At 41.9% G+C, this 8,979-nt stretch overlaps 1 protein-coding gene across 10 annotated transcripts; it reads right to left on the reverse strand.

The window, feature by feature from the left end:
- Positions 1 to 2,567: 2,567 nt before the first annotated feature.
- LOC307018239 (uncharacterized protein) lies at positions 2,568 to 6,693 on the reverse strand. 10 transcript variants are annotated; one of them, XR_013802383.1, is made up of 6 exons: positions 6,422 to 6,693; positions 5,609 to 5,774; positions 5,112 to 5,453; positions 4,355 to 4,412; positions 4,091 to 4,144; positions 2,568 to 3,119 (listed from the first exon to the last, which is right to left on the reverse strand). XR_013802383.1 is itself a non-coding variant. In XM_079648379.1 (6 exons), the coding sequence occupies exons 4-6, from the start codon at positions 4,387 to 4,389 to the stop codon at positions 2,702 to 2,704; spliced, it is 507 nt and encodes a 168-aa protein (XP_079504505.1). In that variant the 5' UTR covers positions 4,390 to 4,412; positions 5,112 to 5,453; positions 5,609 to 5,774; positions 6,422 to 6,531; the 3' UTR covers positions 2,568 to 2,701. The 10 variants fall into 10 exon arrangements, 2 of the variants coding, with proteins under 2 accessions (XP_079504505.1, XP_079504506.1); XR_013802384.1 differs by having other exon boundaries at positions 3,908 to 4,144; XR_013802386.1 differs by having other exon boundaries at positions 4,355 to 4,490.
- Positions 6,694 to 8,979: the final 2,286 nt, after the last annotated feature.

Raw genomic sequence — 8,979 nt, forward strand, 5'->3', positions numbered from 1 at the left:
TCTGGTGAGTAAAAATGTGTTATGTCAGCAGAAACACACAGAAACCTGTTTTTGCTCTGATTAATTGTGGATTAAATCCTCCTGCACCACTCCAGAGTATCGCTGGACTCTTGCATTTTTAGCATAAACACCACACACACCATTACACTGGGAAGAAATGCAAAGTAGGCTGGAGGAAAAAACTCAGAATTGGGCTGCTGGGCCACTTTGATTAAAAAGCAAACTCATCTTCCCAGAAGTCCCTTTCAAAAGCAACAAACCGACGGAAACTGACAGAGAAACCAATAATTGGTGTGTGTGTGCGTGTGTGTGTGTGTGTGTGTGTGTGTGTGTGTGTGTGTGTGTGTATGTGTGTAAGCGCGTGCGTGTGTGGGTAAAGGCACTTCTGCCGAAATGTAAATGACACTCCATTGGTGTCATATTGTCTAGAAAGTGTGTATACGACGGTGTGCGTGGGTGTGCGTGTGTGTGTGTGTGTGTGTGTGTGTGTGTGTGTGTGTGTATGTGTGTGTGTGAGTGTGTGTGTGTGTGTGGAGGCTGGATGGAAGTGTGTATACGAGGGTGTGTGTGTGTGTGTGTGTGTGTGTGTGTGTGTGTGTGCGTGTGTGTGTGTGTGTGTGTGTGTGTGTGTGTGTGTGTGTGTGTGTGTGTGTGTGTGTGTGTGTGTGTGTGTGTGGAGGCTGGATGGAAGTGTGTATACGAGGGTGTGTGTGTGTGTGTGTGTGTGTGTGTGTGTGTGTGTGTGTGTGTGTGTGTGTGTGTGTGTGTGTGTGTGTGTGGGGGGGGGGGGGGTGTGTGTGTGTGTGTGTGTGGAGGCTGGATGGAAGTGTGTACGAGGGTGAGCGTGTGTGTGTGTGTGTAGGTGTGCGTGTGGAGGCTGGATGGAAGTGTGTGTGTGTGTGTGTGTGTGTGTGTGTGTGTGTGTGTGTATACGAGGGTGTGTGTGCGTGTGTGTGTGTGTGTGTGTGTGCGTGTGTGTGTGTGTGTGTGTGTGTGTGTGTGTGTGTGTGTGTGTGTACGAGTGTGTGTGTGTGTGTGTGTATACGAGGGTGTGTGTGCGTGTGTGTGTGTGTGTGTGTGTGTGTGTGTGTGTGTGCGTGTGTGTGTGTGTGTGTGTGTGTGTGTGTGTGTGTGTGTGTGTGTGTGTGTACGAGTGTGTGCACGAGGGTGTGCGTGTGCTCGGTTGGGGCTCGTGTTTGGGGATTTGCTCCTTGTGGACTGAGTTGCTTTATTTCTCTGCCCTATATATCTGTCCGCCTTCACTCTCCCTCTCCCTCTCAGCTCTGGAGGCTGCTGCTGCTGAAGGGATGTATGAAGCGCTACTTTCTTGTCTAGGTGATGAATAATGCAGGCTCGGAGGCCAGCAAGTTTCCAGTTAAATACCAATTTGCTTAACCAGTGTTTCCAGCCTCTGCCAGCTCCACTCAGTAAAGCAGGGAGCCGCTCCGGCCTTTGGTAATTAAAGAAAAGATCTATATCTGGAGGAGTGGGAAAGTGTTTCCGCCCTGCATGTGGTCAGCAAAGGGTCGCCCTGAGTTAAATCACATCATATTATTTACAAAGCTGAAATGTAAAGAAATCAACCAGAAGCAGGTGGAAAGAATCTAATCGTGTTGAGATGTATGTTATAGTGTTTTCAACGGGTGCACACACGCTACAACGGGTGCACACGCTACTACGGGTGCAAACTATGGAAAGCCAAAAGTGCCATAATACGGGGGTGAAAAAACGCGCGAACATACGGGGAGGTCCGTTTTTTCGCGCGAAAAAACGCGCGAACATACGGGGAGGTCCGTTTTTTCGCGTGAAAAAACGGGCCAATATACGGGCGAATGTTCGCGCGGTTTTTTATATGATAATGAGCCCCTCCTTCTGATTTCCTTAGCCAATAAGTTAAAAGTGTCTGTAACCAATCAGTGAAGGGTAAAGCCAGACCAAAACAATCTGTAGATGAAAAGTTCCTGACATGGTGAGGCTGTGCTGTAAATTGTGCATTATTCCAGATTCAGGGGACTAAGTATTAATTTGCCTTTCAATATAATAAATATATCAATCAATATATCAATATAACCTGCCTTCATTGTTTTTTTTAAATAAAATGGCATTACCCTTTTCCTTAAACCTCTGGAGTGTGAAGTGAAGGTATTTTCTCAATTTTTAGATGTCTCCTTAAATCCACTTTTAAATGTACTTCTTATAACATGGCATGGTGTTACATGTCAAAATGTTCAGTAGTCTCTGGTGTTGCTAGAAATGCAAATTCACTCACCTTAGAGCACTGTCTTATGAGAAACCTAGCTTAGAAATCCGATTTTTGGAAAACTTCAAAACTGTTGTGAAACACATATGTACTCATGTCATCCATTTTTTTTGGTGTTTCAGATTTTGTTCACCAAAGTCTTTGGTTCACAAAAGTAGTGAAATATATCAATTACACTATAAGCCTATATAAAAGTGTTGTTCATGTCTAAAATGAAAATGTGTAAATTATAATTTAGAGTAAAATATTTCCATCCCTCTACTTTCACCACAGAAAAGTTACATCAGGACTGAATAATGACTTCATATTCCATACCAAGGTTTATGTGATGTGTACAAATACAAATTCAGCATTTCAACTTTATTTTTCAACCAACTATTTATGTTAACATATGAAACTGTAAAATCTCAATATTTCCAATATCAGAACTTTTTCAACCAACTATTCATTATAAATGTAAAGACAGGGGGTCTTTGTCCATGGTCTTTGTCTGTCTTCCAAGACAGTGGGTCTGGCTGCTGTGTAGGTGGGGCTGATGGTGCATGGCCTGCTGGTGGCTGTGTCGGAGGGAGGTAGGTGGGATTGTCCCGGGTTGATGCTGGTGGCTGGATTGGAGGTACGTCTGCTAGGCGAGACTTCTTTGCTGGCTGGGTTGAACGCGATGGCTGTGGTGGAGGCCTTTGTACCGAGGTGTATCTTGATCTTGTGGCAGGGACAGATGGAGGCCGCTGTAGTGATGCTGGTCCTTTGGTCCTCGGTGGTGATGGCTCTGGTGAAGGCCCTTGAGCAACGGTAGATCTTGACCTTGGTGCAGGCACAGATGGAGGTTCTTTCTCCTAGGCCCAGGCAGCTGTGAAATCTGAAAGAAATATAGGACAATAATTACTACTAAGTTCATTCAAATAAAGTTCAAGTGGAATGTTTCTAAAGCACAAATAACAATGCACAACTAAAAATAAAATGGAGAGGCGGGACAGGAGTCTCTCTCTTACACAGGTATTTTCCAGTTATTTCCCATTCAATATAAAGTCACAGACACAAATATAACTACATCTATAGGTGTGTATGTGTGGGACGAATACAAGTTGATGTTATTCATCTACACATGTTACCTCACTTTTACACACAGAAATCACTTTTACACAGAGTAAACGTTTACTAACGGAGAGTCTATTTTGTCACAAGAGAAAGTTCATGACTATCGATAAGAATACAAACAATACCTATGTGGGATTCACCATCAAAAAGTTTGTTCTCTTTTATCCTCCTAATGACACGCTCTACATGAACCCTCAGTCTGGCAATGGCCTGTGTCTCCCTCACCTCATAGGCTGGCATTTGCTTCTGCTTTGACAGAAAAGGTGGGCAGTACACCTTGCATTTGCAGCAATCGCTGATCAGGAAGCTCTTATCTACCATCACTGCTATGTTTTCAGTCAACAACGAAGCTATTCCAGATTGTTTGAAAATCTCCTTGTCGCTGACAGAACCACCATACAGACTGGAAACAAATGTCACTGCACCATGTGGGGCTATGCCAACCAGGGCTTTCATGGTGCAGTGAGATTTCTATGTAGAATACATTTCACTTTGGAGGAGGAGTGAGGATGGTGTTTGACACCTCAGCTCTGTGCAATCCAGGATCACCTGTGTGTCTGGGAAATCTTTGAATGCCTCTGGGAGGTGGGCTTGAACTTCTGCAGGTGTAAGCCAGATGCACTGTGACCCCAATAAAGTTGTAAGAAAACTTGTCCATGTTGCAATGATGCGGCTCACAGAGGACTGGTGTACGTTGAAGCGGTTTGCAAGGTCCCTCTCTTTCAAACCCACCGACAGGAAGCATAGAAAAAGGAAGAACTCGTCAATTGGCTGAAGCAGCTGTCTCTGGAAGATAAAAACAAAAAAAGGTTACTATATTAATGTCATGAGTGTAGCACACTATGGGAAAAACATTAAGTTGTTTTAGTTCTCTGATGTATTCAAAAAGGATTGAGTACTTTAGCCTTTTAGCCTACACAAAAGCAATGAAATGTCGGAGAGACATTTTCCCTTCAGTTTGTGTTTAGATTGTGTGTTAAAAGAAACATAACCTACCGTTGATGGACGTGCGTGTGTAACCACTTCTTCATTACTCTTGGCAGTTGATATCGCTCTAGTAACACAAACCATTTAATGAATTGAAGGCTCAATTAAAAACCAGAAGGCCATCAGGTGGTTATAGCTCGGGAATCTGTACACAAAAGACACATGTCAGTCATTAATTGACAGTAAATACAATCGTGTTAACTGTAACACATGGGCTAATGCTTTCCTCTTGTTTGCTATAATACATTACAATTCAAATAGACTGAGTAAGAAGGCACTAGGTGCAGGTATAGTAATCTACAGCAGTAAAATGTAGCAACTACATTAGCAGCAGTAATAATAATCTAAAACATACAGGGAACATTTTACACACAATGACTACGTTTACTCTTCATTCTTACGTGTGCAACTGGGGGAAACGCAGTGGATATTGACATACTTTTACTTTGGTAAGGTTTTGAAGATTTCCACTTGTAGTAAAATATTCTCAGTATGTTGTTAGTATTAATATGTTTTACTCCACCACATTTAGTTAACCTTCATAGTTTCTAGTTACTTTTTATATATGAAAACACAGGATTTATGATTCTACATGTTCAGTTCAGGAGTATTTTAAAACCATAGTATTTGTACTTATACTTCAGTTAAGTTGAGTACTTATTCCAACACTGCATGCATATAGTCAGCGGTCACACGGCAGGTAAACAGGATTCTTTATAAGCTAACCCATCTCAAAAACTTGGATAGAATTTAGCCAAAACATTACCTTGTATAGAATCGGATGTTGTCGTCGGAGCCAGCAAACCTCTGTTAGCAAAACTCTCGCTGGACTCTTAACTCCTGCAGTTGCTTCTGCAGATCCTCCACTGTTTTGGAGTTGTCTTCTGCAGCTTGAGAGGACATGTCCAGTGAAGCTGCTTCTGGGTCTATCCGCCTCATGCTGTCCCGCACTCTGCGTCTCTGTATCCACATCTGCTGGGCCTGCAGCTGTGCCCTGACAGATTCAGGGCCAATCTGGTTATTCCCAGCCACTATCTCCTTGATGAGGTCGTCTAGTGTAGCATCTGAGATGGTGGAGTATGTCCCAGAGCGCAGCATGTGGAACTGCCTGAAAAATAAACATGTTTTAAATATATGAGACCTACGGTATTCAGATTTACTTTACAACATGCATAGTGTAACATGGCTACAACCCCTCCTTGGGATGTTTACAATAAATTGAGACAAGATGGCACTTCCAATGTTGAAGACATTGCTACATACCTCAATCGCCGTCTCACTGTGCGCAGAGATACTTTTAATATCTGTGCCATCTTTGTTGCTGTAAAACCACAGCTCCTCAAAAAAGAGATTTGCTCTCTGGAAATGCTGAATTGTGGGGGACCTCGACCACCCAACAAAATGAGTGGGGCGTGGTAGCCAGAATGACCTGCAACAACAGCAAAACATTAGATTACATTTATTGTCATTGTTGTAAAAGCAACGCATTTATGCCGTTGTGCCAGAAACGCACACAATGCGTCTATTTTATTGTCATTGCCCAGCCTAAAGATACTTTAAAAAAAAATGAAATGCAGTTTGGCATTAAACCAGTGGACATGCAATACACTATAGTTGTAGTATACAGTAAGAACAAAAGCATAAATGTGTATGGGCATAGAGATACATAGTTGCAGTCTGTGTCTTCCAACCCTGAAGACAGAGACTCCCCCTCTGGCACCCTTTCAATGTCCTCATTCACACGTTTGATGATACGTGGTGTACTACAGATGGCCAGACTGCCCTCGACGGGGGAGGGGGAATAGCGTCTCCTCTACTGTGGCAGGATATAAAGGTGGAATTTGGAGTACAGTTTTAAGTGGACAACTCGAGACTCAGAGCGTCTCACCAGAATGTTGTAATTAATAGCTGGCAACTACAGATTAAAAAAGGTGTTTATATTGGTATTACCCATATTTAAAACAAATAATTACTTTAAAATGTATTGGCCTGTTGGACACTTAGTACTCAACAATACTAGCACTGGTTTATCAACGAAAGCCTATGCTAAAGTGAACAATTATCACATCGACCTACCTTGTTGTGCGGGTGTGGTAGGCCAAGATCTCCGGACTTCAAGTATATATTCCCGAAGGTCCTGAAGTAAAAGATCACCTGTAGGGACGTTAATTAGCCTGCCCCGTGACCAATCGAGGCTCCTTTCCATGGTTTCTAACCTGCCAGTAAACGGTTTGGTGAAATAGGGGAGAAGACAGAATTTGTAAGTGTGAAAGATCTCACACAACCTCAGTTTAGGTTACATGCAAAAACAAACTACATTCCTTTGTGTTGGTAGTAGTGTTAACTGTGTACGTTATTCTCCCGACCAGGAGAGACGCTTTAAAATAGGAGACTAAATGGAGTCTCTGTGAAAGTTCAATTGGGTACTTTAATTAAAAGAGGCGCGGTAGTGTTACAGACAGAATATTGTTCAGTCAGACAAACAGCTGTGATCTGGCTCTCCTCGATAGGGAAGAGAAGAGCCCGGATCTCTCCTCCGGTGCTGTTTATATATCGTCTGCTGGCTCCTCCCCGCCAGCCGGCTCGCCTCGTCTCTAATGTCCGTTATTGCATTTAAACAGAGGATAGGTTCTTTTCACATTCAATATATGCTTAACACGCAGTTTCTCCTCATATTCTCTTTCATCACTCTTCATTTAACACATTCTAAACGCTGTAATCAATACTCTAAACAATACTTCTCGGCTCGTTTGGTTTCCGGTCATTCCGGATGTTGTCACATGCTACTCTCGTCTGTAAATAATGTATTCAAATAAACTGTACCTTCATTTAATATTCAGCATGGTAGTATCTCGACATCTATAGTTGTAGTGTTAAGTCAGTAGGCTTCGGTTTGCACCACTCTCTCATTTCGCTACTAAATTCACCTCTTCAGGAAATCGTATATTAGCCACATGCTAAATGCTAACCGGAGATGAAGGATTTTCAGAATAAAAGCTTAACTGCTTGTGCACAAGAATTTCTGGTTTTTCAGTATAAAAGAGCATTAAAACTGACGGCATGTTTAAACTACATTTCCCCATTAAAACATTGATTTTAATTTCTAACAGTAGCAATAGGCTTGGCCCTTACCTCGTTACTGTGGATTGTAACACGGCATGACCGGCATCATCTGTTTGGAGAAGTCTTGTGCAGTCATTTATTGTCCTTTTGCAACGCAAGATGAAGTTTCTCGTGGACATTTTTCCGGCTGCTGCTACTGCTGCTGCATGCTTATAGAGAGGCGAAGTCCCTCCCTTTCCGGTTGAGCTCCATGGGACCTTATTTCGGAAAAGGTATGTATTGAAGTAAATGGAGAGAGAAAGATTATCTTTCGATCCCGTTTGAATTGAACCACAAATTACACATATGATTTTTGTCAATTTAAAAGATAATTTTGCAAGTCAAAAAAATTTAAATGTGTCGTAAAACTGTGAAGTAACACTTTTTTTTTGCCTGAAACCAGTCAATGACCTACATCTCCCGTCGCGCACCACACACCAAGACGGCCGTCACGTTGGCACATTTCACTTATTTCTAGTTGCGTATTTTTCATAGTCTTATATTTCAACAGTTTTACGACAAACTGAGTTTTTTGACATGGAAGTGATTGTTTAAGATGACAAACATCATAAGTGTAATTCGTGGCACAATTCAAACGGGATCAAAAGATAAGTTTTCTCTCAAGATATATTGCCTGATCTTTTCCCTAACAGCCCTGATACCGAAAATTCATGGTATTTTTCTTTCTTCAGTGTCTGGAAAAGCACAATTATGTTGTTTTTCCGGTTTTGTAGACAACGAAAAAAGTAAACAATCCTTCCTTTCTAAAACAGAACAAAGAACACAAAAATGATGCAATGTGCAATTGCAATTGCACTGAAGAGAAACATTCGAATTAAAAAAAATTTTTTTTTATAAATTAATACATCTGAGGCTGATCAATTCCCATTTATTTGAAACATGAACGCAGGCGACAGGCTACCACCTTAAACAACTGGAGAACAGACAGCTGTTGCCAAGCAGTTGGGACAATTAAGGTGAAGCAGACCTTGGAATACTTTGCATTTATACAAAGATTGTAAGTGAATGAAAAGAGATAACACAAAAAAACGTTTCCTTTCCGAGACTCGAGCCCGGCCCTCCCGGATATTAGACCCTTTGACCGTTAGTCTACAAGCAGATAGTGGATAGATTTAGTTTGAAAGATATAACTGGAGTCCACCCACGCAGCGTCGAAGTGCGCATATTTTAGATATTTAATCATATATTTTCGAATATAAGGGGTAGAAAATATGATTCAGATAACCGCATAAATATGTGGGCACATTTTCAATGTATATTGTCTTGTATAAATTAAGTTATACTCTCGAAGGCATGTTTATGTTAAATATTGTATATCATTACAAACAGCAGAGGGCAGTATAGGACACGGAAAGGCCTCAGTGGGCATGCCGTAAAAGGGAATGTGTTGCTGAGCGCATGCCGTAAAGTAAGTGTTGTTATTATGTGTCTGCCGCAGACTTGGCATTCTGGCTGGAACGGCAACAACGTTCCCTCTGCTTCATTCATTTCTCCTGTTCAACAGGTTAGTA

This window comes from Notothenia rossii, assembly GCF_949606895.1.
Source record: "Notothenia rossii genome assembly, chromosome: 9".
Lineage (NCBI taxonomy): Eukaryota > Metazoa > Chordata > Actinopteri > Perciformes > Nototheniidae > Notothenia > Notothenia rossii.